The following is a 27480-nucleotide window of genomic DNA, read 5'->3' on the forward strand; positions in this document are numbered from 1 at the left end:
GGCATAGAGGGAACCTACCTCAACATAACAAAGGCCATATACGACAAACCCACAGCAAACATCATTCTCAATGGTGTAAAATGGAAAGCATTTCCTTTAAGATCAGGAACAAGACAAGGATGTCCACTGTTGCCACTTTTATTCAACATAGTTTTGGAAGGTCTAGCCATGGCAATCAGAAAAGAAAAAGAAATAAAAGGAATCCAAATTGGAAAAGAAGAAGTAAAACTATCACTGTTTGCAGATGATATGATGCTATACATAGAAAATCCTAGAGATGCTACCAGAAAACTACTAGAGCTCATCAATGAACTTGGTAAAGTTGCAGGGTACAAAATTAATACACAGAATACTTGCATTCCTATACACTAACAACAAAAGATCAGAAAGAGAAATTAAGGAAACAATCCCACTTACCATCACATCAAAAATAATGAAATACCTATGGAATAAACCTACCCAAGGAGGCAAAAGATCTCTACTCAAAAACTATAAGGTGCTGATGAAAGAAATCAAAGATGACACAAACAGATGCAGAGATATATCATGTTTTTGGATTGGAAGAATCAGTATTGTGCAAGTGACTATACTACCCAAAGCAATCTACAGATTCAATACAATCCCTATCAAATTACTGATGGCATTTTTCACAGAGTTAGGACAAAAAATTTTACAATTTGTATGGAAACACAAAAGACCCCAAATAGCCAAAGCAATCTTGAGAAAGGAAAACAGAGCTGGAAGCATCAGGCTCCCTGACTTCATACTATCCTACAAAGCTACAGTAATCAAAACAGTATGGTACTGGCACAAAAACAGAAATGTAGATCAATGGAACAGGATAGAGAAAGTCCAGAGATAAACCCATGCACCTATGGTCAATTAATCCATGACAAAGGAGGCAAGAATACACAATAGAGAAAAGACAGTCTCTTCAACAAGTGGTGCTGGGAAAACTGGACAGCTACATGTAAAAGAATGAAACTAGAACACTCTCTAACACCATACAATAAAATAAACTCAAAATGGATCAAAGACCTAAATGTAAGGCTGGACACTATAAAACGCCTAGAGTAACACACAGGCAGAACACTCTCTGAGATAAATCGCAGCAATATCTTTTTTAATCCACCACCTTGAGTAAGAAAAATAAAAACAAAAATATACAAATGGGACCTAATTAAACTTAAATGCTTTTGCACAACAAAGGAAACCATAAACAAAGCAGAAAGACAACACAGAGAATGGGAGAAAATATTTGCAGACGATGTGACTGACATGGGGTTAATCTCCAAAGTATACAAACAGCTCATGTAGCTCTATATCAAAAAAAACTAACAACCCAACTGAAAAATGGGCAGAAGGTCAAAACAGACATTTCTCCAAAGAAGACATACAGATGGCCAAAAACCACATGAAAAATGCTCAGCATCACCAATTATTAGAGAAATGCAAATCAATACTACAATGAGGTATCACCTCACACACCAGTCAGAATGGCCATCATCAAAAAATCTATAAAGAGTAAATGCTGGAAAGGGTGTGGAGAGAAGGGAACAATCCTACACTGTTGGTGGAATGTAAAGTGGTACAACCGTTGTGGAGAAGAGTATGGAGGTTCCTTAAAAAACTAAATATAGAACTATGGTAAAATGATCCAGCAATTGGACTCCTAGACATATGTCTGGAGAAAAACATAATTTTAAAAGATACATGCACCCCAGTTTTCATTGCAGCACTATTTACAATAGCCAAGATATGGAAGCAACCTAAATGTCCATTGACAGAGGGATGGATAAAGAAGATGTGGTTCATATATATAATGGAATATTACTCAGCCATAAAAAAGAATGAAATAATGCCATTTGCAGCAACATCGATGGACCTAGAGATTGTCATTCTGAGTGTAGTAAGTCAGACAAAGACAAATATCATATGTTATCATTTATATGTGGAATCTAAAAAGTATGGCACAAAAGAACTCATTTCTAAAACAGAAATAGAGTCACATATGCAGAAAACAAACTTATGGTTAGTAGGGAGGAAAGGGGCAGGGGGACAGATAAACTGGGAAATTGGGATTGACAAATACACACTACTATATATAAAATAGATAACTAATAAGGACATATGGCATAGCATAGGGAATTCTATTCAGTATTCTAATGATCTATATGGGAAAAGAATATAAAAATAGTGTATATATGTATATGATAATTGATTCACTTTACTGTACACCTTAAACTAACACAACATTTTAAATCAACAATACTCCAATTTATATAAAATAAAATCCCCCTCTATCATCAAAGATTTGTGTATTTTTCTGGTAGTTTGTATAATTTGAGGCTGTGTGTTAACTGAAAACCAATTTTGGATCATTATATCTTTCTTGTCAATTGAACGTTATATTACTTTGAAGTGTCTCACTTTATCTCTAGTAATACTCTTTGTCTTACGGTCCAAAATCTCTGAAACTAATGTAGCCACACCACTATTTTTCATTATTGCTTGTATGTTGTATCTTTCCCATTATTTTACTTTCAACATTGTGAATCTCCATATTTTATCTGTGTCTTTCTTAGGCAGTATATTGCTAGTTAATAGTTTTATCCAGTATGGTGCTCTGTGTCTTTTGTTGGAGCACTTAATGTATTCACATTTAATGTACTTACTGATATTTTGGGACTTATATATACTCTGCCTTGTTTTGGGCTTATTATTTTTATTCTTAAAACTTCCCCTCTCTATTATCATTCTTTTATGCTTATACAAGATATTGCAACATGCATATTTGAATTATGAAAATCATATAAAGATTGGCATTTTTATCTCTTCCCAGACAATGTACTTATATCCCTTTACCCTTTCTGACATATATTCTTGCTGTTGTACTTTTAAATTCTCTTTTGCTGGATTATATGGTAAGACTATGTTTAGTTTTGTAAGAAACTGCCAAGCTATCTTCCAAAGTAATTATACCATTTTGCATTCCAACCAGCAATGAATGAGAGTTCCTATTGCTCCATAGTCTAACTAACATTTGATGTTGTCAGTGTTTAGATGTTAGCCATTCTCATATTATTTAGAGGTATCTCATGTTTTAATCTACACCTTCCTTTTGACATATATGTTGAACATATTTTCATTTGTTAATTGGCTATCTCTCTATCTTCTTTGGTGAGGTAGCTTTTCATATCTTTGCCCATTTTTTAAATTAAGCTGTCCATCTTCTTATTGTTTAGTTTTAAGGGTTCTTTCTATATTCTGGATAGCAGTCTTTTAACAGATGTGTATTCAGCAAAGATTTTTTTTCCTTCTGAGACTTCTCTTTTCATTCTCTTAGCAGTGTTCATCACAGAACATTAATTTTAATGAAGTCCATCCTTTCCATTATTTTTTCTTCATGAGTTATGCTTTTGATTTTGTATCTAAAAATCATCAACAAACCCAAGGTCACCTAGATTTACTCCTATGTTATCTTCCAGGAGGTCTGTATTTTTGAATTTTACATTTAGATCTATGAACCAATTTCAGTTTATTTTTGTGAAAGTGTAAAATTTGTGTCTAGATTCATTTTTCTTAAATTTTGCATGGGATGTTCATTTGTTCCATCACCATTTATTAAAGACCATCCTTTCTCCATTGAATTGCCTTTGCCCTTTTGTCAATGATATGTTAACGATATTTATGTGGGAGCCTATTTCCTGGCTCTTTCTTCTGTTACAATGGCCTTTTTATTTATTCTTTCACCCATACCACACTGTCTTTTTAATTAATTAATTTATTTATTTATTTATTTATCTATTTATTTATTTATTTTTGGCTGTGTTGGATCTTCGTTGCTGCACATGGGATTTCTGTAATTGCAGTGAGTGGGGCTACTCTTTGTGTGGTGCACAGGCTTCTCCTCATGGTGGCTTATCTTGTTGTAGAGCATGGGCTTTAGGCACTTGGGCTTCAGTAGTTGTGTCACACGGGCTCAGTAGTTGTGGCTCACAGGCTTAGCTGCTCCGCGGCATGTGGGATCATCCTGGACCAGGGCTCGAACCCGTGTCCCCTGCATTGGCAGGTGGATTCTTAACCAGTGCACCACCAGGGAAGCCCCTACACTGTCTTGATTATTACAGCTTAATAAAAAGTCTCGAGTTGGGTAGTGTCACAATACCAACTTTGTTCTTCTCCTTCAATATTATGTTGACTATTTTAGGTCTTTTACCTTTACATGTAAAATTTAAAATCGGTTTGTCCATTCCTACAAAATAACTTTCTGGGAATTTGATTGGGATTTCATTGAATCTGTAAATCAAGTTGGGAAGAATGGACATCTTGACAATATTGAGTCTTCCTATCCAGGTATATGGACTAACTCTTCTTTCATTTAGATCTTCTTTTATTTCTTTCATCACAGTGTTGTAGTTTTCCTCATATAGACTTTTACATATTTTCTTAGATCTATACCTAAGTATTTTACTTTTGTGGCACTAATGTAAATAGCATTGTGCTTTTAATTTCAAATTCCAATTGTCCATTGCCGGTGTACACAGTTGACTTTTGTTATGTTAACATTGTATCCTCCAACATTATTATAATTGCTTATTAGTTCCAGGAGTTTCTTTGTTGGTTCACTGAGATATTTTATATAAACACTCATGTTATCTGTGAACAAAGATAGTTTCTTATTTCTGTTCTCAATTTTTGCACATTTCTTTTCTTATCTTACTGAATTATCTAGGATTCCAGTATGATGCTGAGTAGGAATAGTCAGGGGACTAGTTTCTCACCATTAAGTATGATATCTGTAAGTTTCTTGTAGATGTTCTTTATCAAGTTGAGGAAGTTCCTGTCTATTCTAGTTTGCTGAAGGTTTTTCTTGGGGACTTCTTTTCAAAAATAAAATTGTACAGAAACAGAAGAAACACATGAAGTTCCCTCCTTCTGTTCCTTTTCTACTTGCCTTAACTTGGAGTTATTCCTCATCAATTTTTTTAAATTGAAGTATAATTGACTTATATTAGTTTATTAGTTTTGGGTGTGCAACATAGTGCAACACAGTGATTCCATATTTTATACACTACAAAATGATCACCATGATAAGTCTAGTTACCATTTGTCACCATACAAAATTATTAAAATATTATTGACTATATTCCCTATGTTGTACATTATATCCCCTGACTTATTTATTTAATAACTGGAAGTTTGTACTTCTTAATTTCCCTCACCTATTTTGCTCATCCCTCCACCCCCTCATCCTCTCTGGCAACCACCAGTTTGTTCTCTGTATCTATGAGTCTGTTTCTATTTTATTAGGTTTGTTCGTTTGTTTTGTTTTTCAGATTCCAGATGTAAGTAAAATCATACATTATTTGTCTTTCTCTATCTTATTTAACTTAGCATAATACCCTCTAGACCCACCCATATTGTTAAAAACGGCAAGAATTCATTCTTTTTATGGCTAATATTCCATTACCACATCTTCTTTATCCATTCATCTATGCATGGACACTTAGGTTGTTTCCATATCTTGGCTATTGTAAATAATTCTGTAATGAACATAGGGTTGGCAAATATCTTTTTGAATTAGTGTTTTTATTTTCTTTGGGTATTGCTGGATTTTATGGTAGTTCTTTTTTTTCTTCTAATTTTATTGAGATATAATTCTCATACAGCACTGTATGATGTGTACAGTATAATGATTTTGCCTTACATACATGATGAAATGATTACCACAATAAGTTTAAAGAACATCCATCCTCTCATACAGATACAGAGCTAAAGAAATAGAAAAAAAGTATTTTTTCCTTGTAATGAGAACTCTTAGGATTTGCTCTCTTAACTATCATATATAATATACAGCAGTGTTAATTATATTTATCATGTTTTACATTACATCTCTAATATTTATTTACCTTATAACTGGAAGTTTGTACCTTTTCTCTGCCTTCATCCAGCTCCCCCTCCCCCTCCCCCAGCCTCTGGTAACCGCAAATCTGATCTCTTTTTCTGTGAGTTTGTATTTTATTATAATTGACCTACAACACTGTGTTACTTCCTGTTACACAATATAGTGATTCAATATGTCTACACATTTCAAAATGATCACCACTATAAGTGTAGATAGATTTATTTATTTATGGCTGTGTTGGGTCTTGGTTGTGTTGTGCGGGCTTCTCATTGTGGTGGTTTCTCTTGTTATGGAGCATGGGCTCTAGGTGTGTGGGCTTCAGTATTCGTGGCTCGTGGGCTCTAGAGTGCAGGCTCAGTAGTTGTGGCGCACGGGCTTAGTTGCTCCATGGCATGTGGGGTCTTCCCAGACCAAGGCTCAAACCCATGTCCCCTGCATTGGCAGGCGGATTCTTAACCACTGTGCCACCAGGGAAGCCTAAGTGTAGATTTGATATCACTATACAAAGATATTACATAATTATTGATTATTTTGCCCACACTGTACATTTCACACGTGTGACTCATTTATTTTGCAGCTGGAATTTTGTACCTCTTTATCTCCCTCACCTATTCTCTCTTCTCCCACCTCCCTCCCTTCTGGCAGCAACTCATTTGTTCTCTGTATCTGCAACTCTCTTTCTGTTCTGTTCTATTTGTTCATTTGTGGTTTTTTTAGATTCCACATATAAATGAAATGATACAGTATTTGTCTTTCTGTCTGACTTGTTTCACTTAGCATAATATCCTCTACATTCATCCATGTTGTTGCAAATTGCAAGATTTCCTTCTTTTTATGGCTGAGTAGTATTCCATTGTATATATGTACCACATCTTCTTTATCCATTCACCTAATCATGGGCACTTAGGTTGCTTCCATATCTTGGCTATTATAAATAATGCTGTAATGAACATAGGGGTGCATGTATCTTTTCTAATTAGTATTTTAATTTTTTCAGATTAATACCTAGTAGTGGAATTACTGGATCGTATGTTAATTCCATTTTTAATTTTTTGAAATCTCCATTCTGTTTTCTACAGTGGCTGCACCAATTTACATTCCCAACAATAGTGCATAAGGGTTCCTTTTTTCTCCACATTCTCTCCAACACTTGTTATTTGTTATCTTTTTGACAAAAACCATTTTGACAGGTATGAGGTGGTACATTATGGGGTTTTTTTTTCCCTTAATTGAAGTATAGGTGATGTACAATGTTATACAAGTTACAGGTGTACAACAGAGTGATTCACAATTTTTAAAGGTTATACTACTTTTATAGGTACTATTAAATGTTGGCTATATTCCTTGTGTTGTACTATATATCTTTGAAGCTTATTTCGTACATAATAGTTTGTACCACTTAGTCCCCTCCTCCATATTTCCCCTCCCCCTTACCTCTCCTCACTGGTAACCACTAGTTTGTTCCCTATATCTGTGGACCTGTTTCTGTTTTATTATATACATTTATTTGTTTTATTTTTTAGATTCCACATATAAGTGATAATATAGAGTATTTGTCTTTCTATGTCTGACTTATTTCACTTAACATAATACTCTCTAGGTCCATTCATGTTTTTACAAATGGAAAAATTGCATTTTTTAATGGCTGCTGAGGATTCTATTGTGTATATATACATATAAACATATTCTTTGTTCATTCATCTGTTGATGGATACATGTTGCTTCCATATCTTGGCTATTGTAAATAATCCTGCTGTGAACATTGGGGTGCATGTATATTTTCAATCTAGTGTTTTTCGTTTTTTTGGATATGTACTCAGGAGTGGAATTGCTGGGTCATATGGCAGTTCTATTTTTAATTTTTTGAGAAACTTCCATCCTGTTTTCCACATTAGCTGTACCAATTTACATTCCACCAACAGTGAGCAAGGGTTTGCTTCTCTCCACAGCCTTGCCAACATTTGTTATTTGTGTTCTTTTTGATGATAACAATTCTGACAGGTGTGAGATGATATCTCATTGTGGATTTGATTTGCATTTCTCTAATGACTAGCGGTGTTGAGCATCTTTTCATGTGACTGTTAGCCACCTGTATGTCTTTGGAAAAATGTCTATTCATTTTCCAAAAGTGGGGGAAATACCCACTTTTTAATTAGGTTGCTTGTTTGAGTTTTATGAGCTCTGTATATATTTTGGATATATCTTTTTTCAGTCATATCATTTGCAAATATTTTCTTCCATAGATTGTCTTTTTGTTTTGTTGATGGTTTCTTTTGCTGTGCAAAAGCTTTTAAGTTTAATTAGGTCCCATTTATTTTTGCTTTTGTTTCCTTTGCTGTAGGAGACAGATCAAAAAAAAAATACTGCTACAATTTATGTCAAAGAGTGTTCTGCCTATGTTTTCCTCTAGGAGTTTCGTAGTATTTGGTCTTACATTTAGGTCTTTAATCCATTTTATTTTTGTATATGGTGTTAGAGAATGTTCTTATTTCATTATTTTACATGTGGCTGTCCAGTTTTCCCAGCACCGTTTATTGAAGGGACTGTCTTTTCTCCATTGTTTGTTCTTGACTCCTTTGTCATACATTAATTGACCAAAGGTGCATGGATTTATTTCTGGGATCTCTATTCTGTTCCATTGATCTATGTCTCTGTTTTTGTGCCTCTACCATACTATTTTGATTACTGTAGCTTTGTAGTATAGTCTGAAGTCAGGGAGGATGATTCCCCCAGCTTTGTTCTTTTTTCTCAAGATTGCTTTGACTGTTCAGGGTCATTTGTGTTTCCATACACATTTTTAAATTATTTGTGCTTGTTCTGTGAAAAATGCCATCGGTATTTTGATAGAGATTGCACTGAGTCTGTAGATTGCTTTGGATAATATGGCCATTTTTTGGGGGGGGGGGGGTGCGTGGCTTGTGTGATCTTTGTTCCCTGACCAGGGATTGAACCTGTTCCTTTGGCAGTGAAAGCACTGAGTCCTAACCACTGGACCACCAGGGAATTCCCCATTTTAGAAATATTAATTCCATGAGCAGAATATATCTTTCTATTTTTTATGTGTGTCATATTCAGTTTCTTAAATCAGTGTCTTATAGTTTTCCAAGTACAGGTCTTTTACTTCCTTGGTTAGATTTTATTCTACATATTTTGTGCTTTTTGGTATAATTGTAAGTAGGATTGTTTCCTTAATTTTTCTTTCTGATAGTTCATTGTTAGTGTATAGAAGCCCAAAAGATTTCTGTACATTATTTTTATATCCTGAAAATTTACTTAATTCCTTAATTAGCTTTCATAGTTTTTTGGTGGTGTCTTTAGGACTTTTTATGTATAGTATCATGTCATCCACAAACAGTGAAAGTTTTACTTCTTCCTTTCCAATTTGGATTATTTCTTTTTCTCATCTGATTGCTGCGTCTAGGACTTCCAATACTATGTTGAATGAAAGTGGTGAGAGTGGGCATCCTTATCCTGTTCCTGATCTTAGAGGAAATGCTTTCAGCTTTTCACCGTTGAGTATGATATTGGCTGTAAGTTTTTCATATATGGCCTTTATTATGTAGAGGTATGTTCCCTCTATACCCACTCTGTTGAGATTTTTTCTATCATAAATTGATTTGAATTTTTCAAAAGTTTTTCTGCATCTATTGAGATAATCATGTGAATTTTATTCTCCAATATATCACTGTGGTGTATCACATTGATTGATTCATAGGTATTGAATTATTCTTGAATCCCTGGGATAAATTCCACTTGATCATTGTATATGATACTTTTTTGTTTTTTTTACTGAGTATCTACTATGTGCCATTGCTTCACACAGACATTATCTCATTTATTTATCACCAAGCAATATCTATGGGCTAGATATTACTATTTTCCAGCTGATAAAACCGAGACATAAAGAGGTTATATGATTTTCCCAAAGTCACACAGCTATTATATATGATACTTTTAATGTATTGTTGAATTCAGTTTGCTAATATTTTGTTGAGGATTTTTGCATCTGTATTTATCAATGATATTGGCCTGTAATTTTCTTTTTATGTGGTGTCTTTGTTTGGTTTAAGTATCAGAATGATATTGGCTTCATAGAATGAGTTTGGAAGCATTCTATCCTCTTCTCTTTCATTTTGGAGTAGTTTGAGAATGATCAAAGATAACCTTTCTCTAACTGTTTGGCAGAATTCACCTGTGAAGCTGTCTGGCCCTGAACTTTTGTTTGTTGGGGGTTTTTAAATTACTGATTCAATTTCATCACTGGTAATTGGTCTGTACATATTTTCTATTTCTTCCTGATTCATTCTTGGGATACTGTATGTTTCTGGGAATTTATTTCTTCTAAGTTGTCCATATTATTGGTGCATAGTTGTTTGTAGTAATCTCTTATGAGCCTTTGTGTTTCAGTGGTATCAGTTGTAACTTCTTTCATTTCTGATTTTATATATTTGAGCCCTTTCTCTTTTTTTCTTGATGAATCTGGATAAAGTTTTATCAATTTTGTTTATCTTTTCAAAGAACCACCTCTTAGTTTCATTAATCTTTCATGTTTTTATTTTTTGGTCTTTATTTCATTAATTTCTTCTCTGATCTTTATGATTTCTTTCCTTCTATTAACTTTGGGTTTTGTTCTTCTTTTTCTAGTTCTTTTAGATGTAAGGTTAGATTGTTTGAGATTTTTCTCATGTTCTAGGGAAGGATTGTACCTCTATAAATTTCCCTCTTAGAGCTGCTTTTGCTGTGTCCCATAGGTTTTGGGTCATTGTGTTTTCATTCTCATTTGTCTCTAGGTATTTTTTTGATTTCCTCTTTGATTTCTTCACTGATCCATTAGTTGTTTAGTAGCATATTCTTTAGCCTTCCCATGTTTGTGTTTTTTGCAGTTTTTTCTCATAATGTTGTGATTGGAAAGATGTTTGATATGATTTCAATCTTATTAAATTTATTGACAATTGTTTTGTGGCCTAGCATGTGATCTATCCTGGAGAACGTTCCACATGCACTTGAAAAGAATGTGTATTCAGCTACTTTTGGATGGAATGTACTCTATGTATCTATTAACTCCATCTGGTTTAATGTGTCATTTAAGGTCAGTGTTTTCATATTGATCTTCTGTCTGGATGATCTATCTTTGATGTAAATGGGGTGTTAAAGTCCCCTACTGTTATTGTGTTACTGTCAATTTCTCCCTTTATGTCTGTTATTATTTGCTTTATATATTTAAGTGTTCCTACAATTGTTTTATCTTCTTTTTGGATGGATCTCTTCATCATTATGCACTGTCCTTCCTTGTCTCTTGTTACAGTCCTTGTTTTAAAGTCTATTTAGTCTAAGTATTGCTACCTGGCTTTCTTTTGATTTCCATTTGAATGGAATACCTTTTCCATCTCCTCACTTTCAGTCTGTATGTGTCCCTAGATCTGAAGTGGGTCTCTTGTAGAGTCTTGTTTTTGTATCCATTCAGCCACCATATATCTTTCAATTGGAGCATTTAGTCTATTTACATTTAAAGTAATTATTAATAAATATGTATTTATTACCATTTGTTCATCATTTGCTGTTTGCTTTTGTAGTTCTTTTTTGCTCCTTTCTTCTTTTGCTCTCTTCCCTTGTGACTTGATGGCTATCGTTATGTTATTTTGGGTTCCTTTCTCCTTTTTTTGTGTGTGTATATATTATTTTTGGTTTGTGATTACCATGAGTTGTGTATATCTGTGTCCATATATATATATTTTTTTCTCACAGGTGGGCATTTTATTTTCCCACTTTTTACTGCCCAACTTCTGTGCATCTTCCTATGTTTGTGGACTACCCCACCTTTGAGGTGGAAATTTCCTCTCCTATACAGATTTTTTTAAATTGAAGTATAACTGCTTTACAATGTTGTGTTATTTTCTGCTGTACACTGAGGTGAATCAGCTATATGTATAGCCCTCCCTCTTGGACCTCCTTCCCACCCACCCCCCATCCAACCCATCTAGGTCATCACAGAGCACTGAGCTGACCTCCTCATGCTATAACAAGGAAAGATAACAGGTTCCCACTAGCTAGCTATTTTACACATAGTAGTGTATATATGTCAATCCTAATCTCCCAATTCATCCCACCCTCCCCTTCCCCACCATGTCCACCTGCCCATTCTCTACGTCTGCATCTCTATTGCTGCCCTACAAAGAGGTTCATCTGTACCATTTTTTTAGATTCCACATATATGTGTTAATATACAATATTTGTTTTTCTCTTTCTGACTTACTTCACTCTGTATGACAGACTCTAGGCCCATCCACATCTCTATAAATGGCCCAATTTCATTCTTTTTATGGCTGAGTAATATTCCATTTACATTTAAAGTAATTATTTTTAAAATTTTTTTAAATTTTATTTTTTGGCTGAGTCAGGTCTTAGTTGCAGCATGTGGGATCTTCATTGAGGCATGTGGGTTTCTCTCTAGTTGTAGCGTGAGAGTTTTCTCTTTTCTAGCTGTGATGCATGGGCTCCAGAGTGCATGGGCTTTGTAGTTTGTGGCACGCAGGCTCTCTAGTTGAGGTGCATGAGCTCAGTAGTTTTGGCATGCATGCTCAGTTGCCCCATGGCATGTGGGATCTTAGTTCCCTGACCAGGGATCGAACCAGAGTCCCCTGCATTGTAAGGCAGATTGTTTACCACTGGACCACCAGGGAAGTCCCTAAAGTAATTATTGATAAATATGTATTTATTACCATTTGTTCACTGTTTTCTGGTAGTTTTTGAAGTTCTTTTTTTTTCCCTTTCTTCTTTTGCCCTCCTCCTTTGTGATTTGATGGCTATCTTTATGTTTTTTTGGCTTTCTTTCTCCTTTTTTGTGTGTGTATCTATTATAGGTTTTTGGTTTGTGATTACCATGAGGTGTGTGTGTCTACATGTATGTTTTTTTAATTTGAAGATCCCTTAAGTTTGAAAGCATTCTAACAAACCTGCATTTGTACTTCTGCTACCATGTTTCATGGTTTTGATATATTTTACATCTTTTTGTTTTTTGAATCCCTTAACTCCTTATTGTGAATTTAGATATTTTACTACTTTTGTCTTATATACATGGTTGATCTACTACCTTTATTGTGCATTTATACATGGTTGATCTACTAGCTTTACTGTGTGTTTGGATTTTTCCTTTCATAATTTTTATATTTTTGGTTGTGGTCTTTTCTTTTCCACTTAGAGAAGTCCCTCTAACATTTCTTGTAAAGTTGGTTTAGTGGTGCTGAGCTCTTTTACCTTTGCTTGTCTGTAACCTCTATACCTACTTCAAATCTGAATGATAGCCTTGCCAGGTGGAGTAATTTTGGTTGTAGGTTTTTTTCCATTTATTACTTTGAATATATTCTGCCACACCCTTCTGGCCTGCAAAGTTTCTGCTGAAAAGTCAGCTGATAGTCTTATGGGAGTTTTCCCTTAACCCCTAGTGGGTTTTCCCTTGCTGTTTTTAAGATTCTCTTTTATCCTTAATTTTTTCTATTTTAGTTATAATGTGTCTTGTTGTGGACCTCTTGGGGTTTATCTTGTTTTGGACTCTCTATGCTTCCTGGACCTGGATGACTGTTTCCTCCTCCAGGTTAGGGAAGTTTTCAAATATTACTTCCTTAAATAAATTCTCTGCTGGTTTCTCTCTTTTTTCTCCTTCTGGGACCCCCTATAATGCAAATGTTAGTATGCTTCATGTTGTCCTAGAAGTCTCCTAAGCTATCCTCATTTTTAAAATTCTTTTTTCTTTTCTCTGTTCAGCTTGGGTGATTTCCACTATGCTGTCTTCCTTAAATGTTTGATAGAATTAACCAGTGGACAAATCTGGGTCTGGTGTTTTCTACTTTGAAAGGTGAATTATTCATTAAATTTCTTTAATAGCTATCGATCTATTCATATTGTCTATTTCTCCTTATGTGAGGTTTGGTAGGTTTTATCTTTCAAGGAATCAATCCATTTTATTTAGGTTATCAAATTTGTGAGCATAGCATTATTCATAATATTTGTTCATTATCATTTTAGTGTCCACGGAATCAGTAGTGATGACCCGTCTTTCATTTCTGATATTAGTATTTTGTGTTCTCTGTCTCTCTCATTGCTGCTACCCAGCATCACAGGACAGAGTGAGTATCATACAGTGTATCACTAGCCTGGGGAAAGATCAAAATTCAAAATTAGTAGTATGGTTTCTACTGAATATGTACCACTTTTGCACCATCATAAAAATGAAAAATTGTAAGTCAAACCATCATAAGTCCGGGACCGTGTGTTTGTATGTGTGTGTGTGTGTGTGTGTGTGTGTGTGTGTGTGTGTGTGTGTGTGTAATTTTTAGCCAGGAGAAAATTATGCAAAACTAATGTTGTCTTTCAGGCTGAACAATTTAGGGTAACATCTGTTTTCTCATCTAACTCAGTATAATCAGGAGACAGGTTGGGGACCAATAATTTTTTCTCTACTTTCCATTTGGTGTGGGGCACTAAAATTTAGAAGACCAATTATATACAATTCTTACAAAATTTAAACATGGATTTTTGATTTAATAAAAGCTAGCTAGGAAAGGTCATCTGTTGTTTAACTCAGATTCACCAGTCACATTTTTTTCTCTGAATTTACCTGGAAGATATTTAATATGAAAATCATATATTTGAGGAATTTTTTTAAAACTTCTGTTTTATGACTAACAAATCACCTGACTTTTACACTTTTACATTACATAGAAAGGAAACATAGTTTGGTATCATTTTCCCAGTTATAATGTAAGCTGTTTTACTTATTGAGGGTCTATAAGAAAATAAATCCTAAGATACTTTCTGATTTAAAATTAACTATTTGAAGTTTATTCACTTCATCTATTTCATAAATAATCAATATTCAACAACTGTTTAACATTATAGAGTGAGAAGTTGTGAACTGATATATACAGAATGTTGAAGACTAATTTTTTTTTTTATAGGCAGAACTTCTAGATGCTGCTGCTGGCATTAATGTACGATTCAGATTAGGTGGTGTAAGTATGGATAAATTCTTATTTAGTACTTTTAAAGCACATTTACATGAAATTTAAAAGATGTAATTTTAAAAAACATAAACCATTTTTCTAATTAAATTGAAACGGTCCTTTGAACTTTTCCAACTATAGGTTAAATTTCCACCTGAAATATACTATAAAATTTTCACTCACAGACATATTGAAGATCTGTGTGCTAATAGCCCTAGAGATTACACAAAACTTCCAGCAAAACATACATCTCATATTAAAAGTGATAATCTTCAGGAAGAGGATTATAGTGGCTGGTATCGTCGTACAGAGAACAATGGCTGGAGGCCTGTTTCTGATAAAGTAAGAAAAGATAAACATTGATAATTTTGAATATTATGTGCTTACAAACCTATCTGTCTTTCTGAAAATTAATTTTTAGATTATTTTTAAAAATAATGAATCCTACTAATTTAACTGATAAAATTTACTTAACTATTCTGTGGTTACTAATATACTTCAAGATACAGCAATATATCTTTTTTTTTTTTACATTTACTTCTACTTTTAATAGTCATCTTTGAATCTAGGCTATCTTTAGATACTCTGTGGCATTCAGCTATTACCCATCTTTATAACAAAGCAAATCTGAAGATGTTGTTGATTCTATATTAATCCTTGAACAAGTGGTGAGGGTTCTTGAGAATAATATGCCATTTTCTCTATAGAGCTTGTAACAGCCGACACTAGTGGGAGATCATTTGGGTTTTCATGATGTTGGAAAATTTAACATGTGCTCACATGAACAGAATGATTTTAAATATATATAGTTCCTAATGCATATATGTGATTCTAGGACTTTTCTATAGACACCCATGTTTAATCTTTTTGTGGAAATAATTTCTATCTAAGGATATTTGTAAGCTTATATTTTTAAAGTTAACATTATCTGGTTCTATAGCTCTGGATATTTGTTTATATAGCTGCAAGTATCTTCATTCAAATCCTCAGTCTCTGGTATACAGATTGTAGAATGTAGTATACTGAATATACTAAGTATGAAAAGTGAAAATGATCAAAGTGTGAATTCATTCATTCATTCAACAAACTTTATTGCATACCAGCCAGATGTCAGGCATTGTACTAGATGCTTGGGAAGCAATAGTACATAAGAATAGTCCTTCCTCTCAAGTAGTTTGCTTTTAATTAAGGAGAAAGTCAAGTAAACAGGATATTTCAGTACAGTGCAGTGAATATGTGATTTAATAGAGGCAAGTTCAGAGTGCTGTGGGGGGTAACAAACTTTCCTCTTTGTTATTTAATGTGTATGTGGTGAGGGAGGAAGAATGAATTGGAAATAGGAAAACAGGCAATCAGTATAAAGTGTCAAACAGGAGAAACCACAAAGTCTTGGGACACAATGGTGAGATTTCTGTATTCTTTGAGTGTGCCCATATTCCTTGAGGATTAGAGTCTTCAAAAGTCAATAGCACCTGCTGGTCAGATCTGTTCTTATGAGAAACTAAAACACTCTTAGAATATGTCTATTCATTTATTCATTCAACAAATACTTATTAAATAGTACCTCAGTACACTAATTTTCCTATGGCATATGCCTCTTAAGGTTCAATGTGCCATTCACTTAATTAGAAATATCTTAAAAGGGTCTATCCTCTCCTCTATTTCTATCTTGGCATATTCCTACTGAACACATAGAAGTTCTTTTCTATAGTCAGATAACTTCATAATCAGTAATCCAATATTTTGTGTATTCATTTTTCATTTCTCAATAGTTTTGGAAGTCTACTGAAAATGTAATGGTGGGAGACAAAAAGGAAAGTGAATTCCATTTCTCTAAATTAAAGAGAAGGCAAGATATAGAAAAGAAAAGAAAAATTAGAAAAATAGAATGGATGCAGCAAATGTAAGTTGATGAAATACTTAGACTTACTAAAGAAGTATACAGTCATTTTTAAGACTGCTATCACTACTAAAGTAACTACATGTTACTTTAAAAATAAGATGAAATATTACAGTATATTTTTTAAAATACATAGAAAGCAAATACATAATAAATGCCTGCTAGACACTGTTAATTTCTGGGATATAAACGGGAAAAGACAGGTTCTCTTTGACCACAAGGAAATCATAATCTTTTGGAACATGAGATATGAAAATCAGCATTTACTCTTATATATGAGATAAATTTAATATGACCCACTAGACCCACTCTATACCATTCTCAACCTTTCTTTCTCCCCTAAAGAAACTGACTTGTACAGATTACACTAAAAGTCATTCTGGACCCATCTAACAAATCTTAGAAGCAAGTCTCAAAAGAATCAAATTGTTTCCAAGTTTACTTGACAATGTATAAGAACAAAGCCCCCAAATATTTAAAGGAACACAATATACTCAAGTGGTCAAAATCTATAAAATTTACAATGTCTACCATATAGTAATCGATTACCAGGCACTCAAAGAAGCAGGAAAATATATCCCTGAGAAGAAAAAAATAATATCAGCTAACTCACCAAAAATATCTTTTAAAAATAAAAATGGAGAGACACGAGGGGGAAGACTGCGGAAGAGTAAAATGCAGAGATCACCTTCCTCCCCAAAGATACATCAGAAATACATCTACACGTGGAATAACTCCTACAGAACACCCACTGAACGCTGGCAGAAGACCTCAGACCTCCCAAAAGGCAAGAAACTCCCCACGTACCTGGGTAGGGCAAATGAAAAAAGAATAAACAGAGACAAAAGAATAGGGACTGGACCCGCATCAGCGGGAGGGAGCTGTGAAGGAGGAAAGGTTTCCACACACTAGGAAGCCCCTTCACAGGTGGAGACTGCGGGTGGTGGAGGGGGGAAGCTTCAAAGCCTCGGAGGAGAGCGCAGCAACAGGGTGCGGAGGGCAAAGCAGAGAGATTCCTGTACAGAGGATCGCTGCCGACCGGCACTCACCAGCCCGAGAGGCTTGTATGCTCAACCGCCGGGGTGGCTGGGGGCTGGGAGCTGAGGCTCGGGCTTTGGTCGGAGTGCAGGGAGAGGACTGGCTGCGTGAACACAGCCTGAAGGGGTTAGTGCACCACGGCTAGCCGGGACGGAGTCTGGGGGAAAGTCTGGACCTGCCGAAGAGGCAAGAGACTTTTTCTTCCCTCTTTGTTTCCTGGTGCGTGGGGAGAGGGGATTAAGAGCGCTGCTTAAAGGAGTTCCAGAGGTGGATGCGAGCTGCGGCTAACAGTGCAGACCCCAGAGACGGGCATGAGACGCTAAGGCTGCTGCTGCCACCACCAAGAAGCCTCTGTACGAGCACAAGTCACTATCCACACCCCCCTTCTGGGAAGCCTGTGCAGCCTGCCACTGCCAGTGTCCGGGGATCCAGGCACAAGTTCCCCTGGAGAACACACGGTGTGCCTCAGGCTGGTGCAATGTCCTGCTGGCCTCTGCCGCCGCAAGCTCGCCGCGCACTCCATGGGCCTTCCTCCCCGTGGCCTGAGTGAGCCACAGCCCCCGAATCAGTGGCTCCTTTAACCCCATTCTTTCTGAGCGAAGAACAGACGCCCTCTGGTGACCTACACGCAGAGGCGGGGCCAAATCCAGAGCTGAGGCCCGGATGCTATGTGAAGAATAAAAGGGAAATTTTTCCAAGCAGCCTCAGGAGCAGTGGATTAAAGCTCCACAATCAACTTGATGTACCCTGGATAGGTGGAATACCTGAATAGACAGCGAATCATCCCAAATTGAGGAGGTGGACTTTGAGAGCAAGATATATTGTTTTTTCCCCTTTTCCTCTTTTTCTGACTGTGTATGTGTATGCTTCTGTGTGAGATTTTGTCTGTATAGCTTTGCTTTCACCATTTGTCCTAGGGTTCTGTCCATCCACTTTGTTTTGTTTTGTTTTTACTTTTTTAAAAAAATTTTTCTTAATAATTATTTCTTACTTTTTATTTTAATAACTATTTTATTTTCTCTTACTTTATTTTATCCTCCTTCATTCTTTCTTTCTGCTTTTTCTCCCTTTTATTCTGAGCCATGTGGATGAAAGGCTCTTGGTGCTGAAGCCAGGAGTCAGTGCTGTGCCTCTGAGGTGGGAGAGCCAACTTCAGGACACTGGTCCACAAGAGACCTCCCAGCTCCACGTAATATCAAATGGCAAAAATCTCCCAGAGATCTCCATCTCAACACCAACACCCAGCTTCACTCAACGACCAGCAAGCTACAGTGCTTGGACACGCTATGCCAAACAACTAGCAAGACAGGAACACAACCCCACCCATTAGCAGAGAGGCTGCCTAAAATCATAATAAGGCCACAGACACCCCAAAACACACCAGCAGACATGGACCTGCCCACCAGAAAGACAAGATCAAGCATCATCCACCAGAACACAAGCACTAGTCTCCTCCACCAGGAAGCCTACACAACTCACTGAACCAACTTTAGCCACTGGAAACAGACACCAAAAACAACGGGAACTACGAACCTGCAGCCTGCAAAAAGGAGACCCCAAACACAGTAAGATAAGCAAAATGACAAGACAGAAAAACACACGGCAGATGAAGGAGCAAGATAAAAACCCACCAGACCTAACAAATGAAGAGGAAATAGGCAGTCTACCTGAAAAAGAATTCAGAAAAATGATAGTAAAGGTGATCCAAAATCTTGGAAACAGAATAGAGAAAATGCAAGAAACATTTAACAAGGACCTAGAAGAACTAAAGAGTAAACAAGTAATGATGAACAACACAATAAGTGAAATTAAAAATACTCTAGAAGGGATCAATAGCAGAATAACTGAGGCAGAAGAACGGATAAGTGACCTGGAAGATAAAATAGTGGAAATAACTACTGCAGAGCAGAATAAAGAAAAAAGAATGAAAAGAACTGAGGACAGTCTCAGAGACCTCTGGGAAAACATTAAACGAATGAACATTCGAATTATAGGGGTTCCAGAAGAAGAAGAGAAAAAGAAAGGGACTGAGAAAATATTTGAAGAGATTATAGTTGAAAACTTCCCTAATATGGGAAAGGAAATAGTTAATCAAGTCCAGGAAGCACAGAGAGTCCCATAGAGGATAAATCCAAGGAGAAACACGCCAAGACACATATTAATCAAACTGTCAAAAATTAAATACAAAGAAAACATATTAAAAGCAGCAAGGGAAAAACAACAAATAACACACAAGGGAATCCCCATAAGGTTAACAGCTGATCTTTCAGCAGAAACTCTGCAAGCCAGAAGGAACTGGCAGGACATATTGAAAGTGATGAAGGAGAAAAACCTACAACCAAGATTACTCTACCCAGCAAGGATCTCATTCAGATTTGATGGAGAAATTAAAACCTTTACAGACAAGCAAAAGCTGAGAGAGTTCAGCACCACCAAACCAGCTTTACAACAAATGCTAAAGGAACATCTCTAGGCAAGAAACACAAGAGAAGGAAAAGACCTACAATAACAAACCCAAAACAATTAAGAAAATGGGAATAGGAACGTATATATCGATAATTACCTTAAATGTAAATGGATTAAATGCTCCCACCAAAAGATACAGACTGGCTGAATGGATAAAAAAACAAGACCCATATATATGCTGCCTACAAGAGACCCACTTCAGACCTAGGGACACATACAGACTGAAAGTGAGGGGAGGGAAAAAGATATTCCATGCAAGTGGAAACCAAAAGAAAGCTGGCATAACAATTCTCATATCAGACAAAATAGACTTTAAAATAAAGACTATTAGAAGAGACAAAGAAGGACACTACAAATTGATCAAGGGATCGATCCATGAAGAAGATATAACAATTGTAAATATTTATGCACCCAACATAGGAGCACCTCAATACATAAGGCAAATACTAACAGCCATAAAAGGGAAATCGACAGTTACACATTCATAGTAGGGGACTTTAACACCCCACTTTCACCAATAGACAGATCATCCAAAATGAAAATAAATAAGGAAACACAAGCTTTAAATGATACATTAAACAAGATGGACTTGTTTGATATTTGATATTTATAGGACATACCATCCCAAAACAACAGAATACACATTTTTCTCAAGTGCTCATGGAACATTCTCCAGGATAGATCATATCTTGGGTCAAAAATCAAGCCTTGGTAAATTTAAGAAAACTGAAATTGTATCAAGTATCTTTTCCAACCACAACACTATGAGAATAGATATCAATTACAGGAAAAGATTTGTAACAAAATACAAACACATGGAGGCTAAACAATGCACTACTTAATAAGGAAGTGATCACTGCAGAAATCAAAGGGGAAATCAAAAAATACCTAGAAACAAATGACAATGGAGACACGATGACCCAACACCTATGGGATGCAGCAAAAGCAGTTCTAAGAGGGAAGTTTATAGCAATACAATCCTACCTTAAGAAACAGGAAATATCTCGAATAAACAACCTAAACTTGCACCTAAAGCAATTAGATAAAGAAGAACAAAAACACCCCAAAGTTAGCAGAAGGAAAGAAATCATAAAGATCAGATCAGAAATAAATGAAAAAGAAATGAAGGAAACGATAGCAAAGATCAATAAAACTAAACCCTGGTTCTTTGAGAAGATAAACAAAATTGAAAAACCATTAGCCAGACTCATCAAGAAAAAAAGGGAGAAGACTCAAATCAACAGAATTAGAAATGAAAAAGGAGAACTAACAACTGACACTGCAGAAATATAAAGGATCATGAGAGATTACTACAAGCTACTCTATGCCAATAAAATGGACAAACTGGAAGAAATGGACAAATTCATAGAAATGCACAACTGCCGAGACTGAACCAGGAAGAAATAGAAAATATGAACAGACCAATCACAAGCACTGAAATTGAAACTGTGATTAAAAATCTTCCAACACACAAAAGCCCAGGACCAGATGGCTTCACAGGCGAATTCTATCAAGCATTTAGAGAAGAGCTAACACCTATCTTTCTCAAACTCTTCCAAAATATAGCAGAGGGAGGAACACTCCCAAACTCATTCTATGAGGCCACCATCACCTTGATACCAAAACCAGACAAGGATGTCACAAAGAAAGAAAACTACAGGCCAATATCACTGATGAACATAGTTGCAAAAATCCTCAACAAAATATTAGCAAACAGAATCCAACAGCACATTAAAAGGATCATACACCATGATCAAGTGGGGTTTATTCCAGGAATGCAAGGATTCTTCAATATATGCAAATCAATCAATGTGATAAACAATATTAACAAATTGAAGGAAAAAACCATATGATTGTCTCAATAGATGCAGAGCAAGCTTTCAACAAAATTCAACACCCATTTATGATAAAAATCCTGCAGAAAGCAGGCAGAGGGAACTTTCTTCAACATAATAAAGGCCATATATGACAAACCCACAGCCAACATTGTCCTCAACGGTGAAAAACTGAAAGCATTTCCACTAAGATCAGGAACAAGAGAAGGTTGCCCACTCTCACCACTCTCTCTCTCTCTATATATATATTTTTTGCGATACGCGGGCCTCTCACTGTCGTGGCCTCTCCCGCTGCGGAGCACAGGCTCTGGACGCTCAGGCTCAGTGGCCATGGCGCACGGGCTCAGCCGCTCCGTGGCATGTGGGATCTTTCTGGACTGGGGCAAGAACCCATGTCCCCTGCATCGGCAGGGGGACTCTCAACAACTGCACCACCAGGGAAGTCCCTCACCACTCTTATTCAACATAGTTTTGGAAGTTTTAGCCACAATAATCAGAGAAGAAAAGGAGATAAAAGGGATCCAAATCAGAAAAGAAGAAGTAAAGCTGTCACTGTTTGCAGATGACATGATACCATACCTAGAGAATCCTAAAGATGCTACCAGAAAACTACTAGAGCTAATCAGTGAATTTGGTAAAGTAGCAGGATACAAAATTAATGCACAGAAATCTCTGGTATTCCTATACACTAATGATGAAAAATCTGAAAGTGAAATCAAGAAAACACTCCCATTTACCATTGTAACAAAAAGAATAAAATATCTAGGAATAAACCTACCTAAGGAGACAAAAGACCTGTATGCAGAAAATTATAAGACACTGATGAAAGAAATTAAAGATGATACAAATAGATGGAGAGATATACCATGTTCTTGGATTGGAAGAATCAACATTGTGAAAATGACTCTACTACTCAAAGCAATCTACAGATTCAATGCAATCCCTATCAAACTACCACTGGCATTTTTCACAGAACTAGAACAAAAAATTTCACAATTTGTATGGAAACACAAAAGACCCTGAATGGCCAAAGCAGTCTTGAGAATGAAAAACGGAGCTGGAGGACTCAGGCTCCCTGACTTCAGACTATACTACAAAGCTACAGTAATCAAGACAGTATGGTACTGCCACAAAAACAGAAAGATAGATCAATGGAACAGGATAGAAAGCCCAGAGATAAACCCACACATGTATGGTCACTTTATCTTTGATAAAGGAGGCAGGAATGTATAGTGGAGAAAGGACAGCCTCTTCAATAAGTGGTGCTGGGAAAACTGGACAGGTACATGTAAAAGTATGAGATTAGAACATTCCCTAACACCATACACAAAAATAAGTTCAAAATGGATTAGACCTAAATGTAAGGCCAGAAACTATCAAACTCTTAGAGGAAAACATAAGCAAAACACTCTATGACATAAATCACAGCAAGATACTTTTTGACTCATCTCCTAGAGAAATGGAAATAAAAGCAAAAATAAACAAATTGGACCTAATGAAACTTCAAAGCTTTTGCACAGCAAAGGAAACCATAAACAAGACCAAAAGACAACCCTCAGAATGGGAGAAAATATTTGCAAATGAAAAAATTGCCAAAGATTAATCTCCAAAATTTACAAGCAGCTCATGCAGCTCAATAACAAAAAAACAAACAACCCAATCCAAAAGTGGGCAGAAGACCTAAATAGACATTCCTCCAAAGAAGATATACAGATTGCCAACAAACACATGAAAGAATGCTCAACATCATTAATCATTAGAGAAATGCAAATCAAAACTACAATGAAATATCATCTCATACCAGTCAGAATGGCCATCAGTAAAAAATCTAGAAACAATAAATGCTGGAGAGGATGTGGAGAAAAGGGTACACCCTTGCACTGCTGATGGGAATATGAATTGGTATAGCCACTATGGAGAACAGTATGGAGGTTCCTTAAAAAACTACAAATAGAACTACCATACGACCCAGCAATCCCACTAGTGAGCATATACCCTGAGAAAACCATAATTCAAAAAGAGTCATGTACCAAAATGTTCAATGCAGCTCTATTTACAATAGCCAGGACATGGAAACAACCTAAGTGTCCATCACCCAATGAATGGATAAAGAAGACATGGCACATATATACAATGGCACATATATACAACTCAGCCATAAAAAGAAACGAAATTGAGTTATTTGTAGTGAGGTGTATGGACCTAGACTCTGTCATACAGAGTGAAGTAAGTCAAAAAGAGAAAGATAAATACCGTATGCTAACACATATATATGGAATCTAAGGGGAAAAAAATGTCATAAAGTACCTAGGGGTAAGACCAGAATAAAGACACAGACCTACTAGAGAATGGACTTGAGGATATGGGGAGGGGGAAGGGTAAGCTGTGACAAAGTGAGAGAGTGGCATGGACATATATACACTACCAAACATAGATTAGATTGCTAGTGGGAAGCAGCCGCATAGCAGAGGGAGATCAGCTCAGTGCTTTGTGACCACCTGGAGGGGTGGGATAGGGAGGGTGGGAGGGAGGGAGATGCAAGAGGGAAGAGATATGGGAACATATATATATGTATAACTGATTCACTTTGTTATAAAGCAGAAACTAACACACCATTGTAAAGCAATTGTACTCCAATAAAGATGAAAAAAAAATGGAAGAAAACATTTCAGACAGACAAAAGCTGAGTTCTATCACCATGAACGGACCAGCAGTATAAAGAACTTTTCTTCCTACTACTTTAATCTCTTTTTTTAAAATATTTATTTATTTGGCTGCACCGGGTCTTAGTTGTGGCACATGGGCTCCTTAGTTGTGGCATGAATGTGGGATCTAGTTCCCCAACCAGGGATAGAACGCAGTCTCCCTGCATTGGGAGCGCAGCGTCTTATCCACTACGCCACCAGGGAAGTCCCTACACTTACTTTTTTTTTTTTTTTTTTTGATTTAATAAAAAATGAAAATACAACATATTAAAATTGGGGGATGCAGCTAAAGAAGTATTTACAGGAGTATTTATAGCATTTTCTATGAGGCAAGTGTTATTGGATATAAAACCACTCAAGGCTTATGAGAAAAAAAGATATTACAAGAAAATAACAACCAATATCTCTCATGAACATAGATACATGATAATAAATAACATTATAAACAAATGGAGTTTATCCCAGGAATACAATATTGGTTTGACATTTGGAAATCAATCAATGCAATCCATATTAACAGACTTAAAAAACAAAACTGGATATGATCATCTCAAAAGATGCAGAGAAATTACTTACAAAATTACCATTTGTAATGAAAACTCTTGGCAAACTAGAAATAGATAAGAGCCTCCTCAACTTGATGAAGGGCATCTATAAAAAGCCTGCATCCAACATGATACTTAATGGTGAATGGCTGAATGCTTTCTCTCTAAGATCAGGAACAAGGCAAGGATGTCTGCACTCACCACTTCTTTACAACATTGCATTGAAGTCCTAGTCAGTGCAATAAGGGTGGCAGGGTAGAGTGGTGGGGGAGACACTGAGGTTGGAAAGGAAGAACTAAAACAGTCCTTGTTCACAGCTGACATGATCATCTAAGTACAGAATTCGAAGGAATCTACTAAAAAGCTACTGGAACTAATAGGTGAGTTTATCAAGGCTGTGAGGTACAGAAACCAGTTGCATTGCAACAGACAACAAAAACATTTACAGTAGCATCAGAAAATATGAAATACCTAGGCCTAAATTGACCTGTACACTGAAAAGTAATAAATATTGCTGATAAAACTTAGAGAAGACTTAATAAACAAATAGCCATAAGATATTAATGGAGCAGAAGACTCAATATTGTTAAGATGTCAGTTCTCTCCAAATTGATGTATACAGTCAATGTAATCACAATCAAAATTTCCAGCAGGGTTTTATGTGGAATTTGACAAGTTGATTTGAAAATTTGTATGTAAATACAAGGGAACTAGAATAATCAAAATAATTTTGGAAAAAAATTTGGAGAACTTACATTACCTCATTTTAAGACTTATTATAAAGCCACTGTAATCAAGACCCTGTGGGGGGTCCCTGGTGGAGAAGTGTTTACGAATTTGCCTGTCAATGCATGGGACATGGGTTCGACCCCTGGCCCAGGAAGATCCCGTATGCCATGGAGAAACTAAGCCTGTGTGCCAAAACTACTGAGACTGCACGCCTAGAGCCCGTGCTCTGTAACAAGAGAAGCCACCACAATGAGAAGCCCGTGCACCACAAGAGTAGCCCCCGTTCGCCGCAACTAAAGAAAGCCCGTGTGCAGCAACGAAGACCCAACACAGCCAAAACTAAAAATAAATAAAATAAATAATTTATTTTTAAAAAAGACATTGTGGTATTGGCATTAAGATAGACATACAGATCAATGGAACAGAATAGACAGTTGAGAAATAGACCCAGACACATATTGTTAATTGAGTTTCAACACAGGTGCCACAGCAATTTAATTGGAAAAGGATATTCTTTATTTTATTTTATTTTATTTTGCAGTACGCGGGCCTCTCACTGTTGTGGCCTCTCCCGCTGTGGAGCACAGGCTCCAGACACGCAGGCTCAGCGGCCATGGCTCACAGGCCTAGCCGCTCTGCACCATGTGGGATCTTCCCGGACCGGGGCACGAACCCGTGTCCCCTGCATCGGCAGGCGGACTCCCAACCACTGCGCCACCAGGGAAGCCCAGAAAAGAATATTCTTTTCAACAAATTGGATACTCAAATGCAGAGAAATGAATCTTGATCCTTATCTCGCATCATATATAAAATTCATCTGGAAAAGATCATAGATCTAAATATAAGAATTAACACCATAGTGCATACAACTCAATATCAAAAAAACAAACAACCCAGTCAAAAAGTGGGCAGAAGACTTAAATAGACATTTCTCCAAAGAAGACATACAGATGACCAACAGACACATGAAAAGATGCTCAACATCGCTAATTATTAGAGAAATGCAAATCAAAACCACAATGAGGTATCACCTCACACCTTTCAGGATGGCAATCACCAAAAAGTCTACAAATAATAGATGCTGGAGAGGGTGTGGAGAAAAGGAAACCCTCTACACTGTTGGTGGGAATGTAAATTGGTACAGCCACTATGGAAAACAGTATGGAGGTTCCTTAAACTAAAAAGGAGCTACCATATGATCCAGCAATCCCATTCCTGAGCATATATCCAGCAAAGACAGAAACATAAATTTGAAAAGATACATGTAACCCAATGTTCATAGCACCACTATTTACAATAGCCAGGGTATGGAAACAACCCAAGCCCATCAACAGATGATTGGTTTAAGAAGATGT

General features: G+C 36.2%; 1 protein-coding gene across 1 annotated transcript in view; it reads left to right on the forward strand.

The window, feature by feature from the left end:
- The window catches only part of CUNH11orf65 (chromosome unknown C11orf65 homolog), an 87397-nt gene that overhangs the window by 40009 nt on the left and 19908 nt on the right, over window positions 1-27480 (forward strand). Inside the window, 3 exon segments of the mRNA XM_027082392.1 lie at window positions 14863-14916; window positions 15049-15249; window positions 16680-16810. Coding sequence (XP_026938193.1) covers window positions 14863-14916; window positions 15049-15249; window positions 16680-16810 — 386 coding nt within the window.

Source organism: Aethalodelphis obliquidens, unplaced genomic scaffold (assembly GCF_003676395.1).
Source record: "Aethalodelphis obliquidens isolate GAN/ISIS:26980383/991018 unplaced genomic scaffold, ASM367639v1 scaffold46, whole genome shotgun sequence".
Taxonomy (NCBI): domain Eukaryota; kingdom Metazoa; phylum Chordata; class Mammalia; order Artiodactyla; family Delphinidae; genus Aethalodelphis; species Aethalodelphis obliquidens.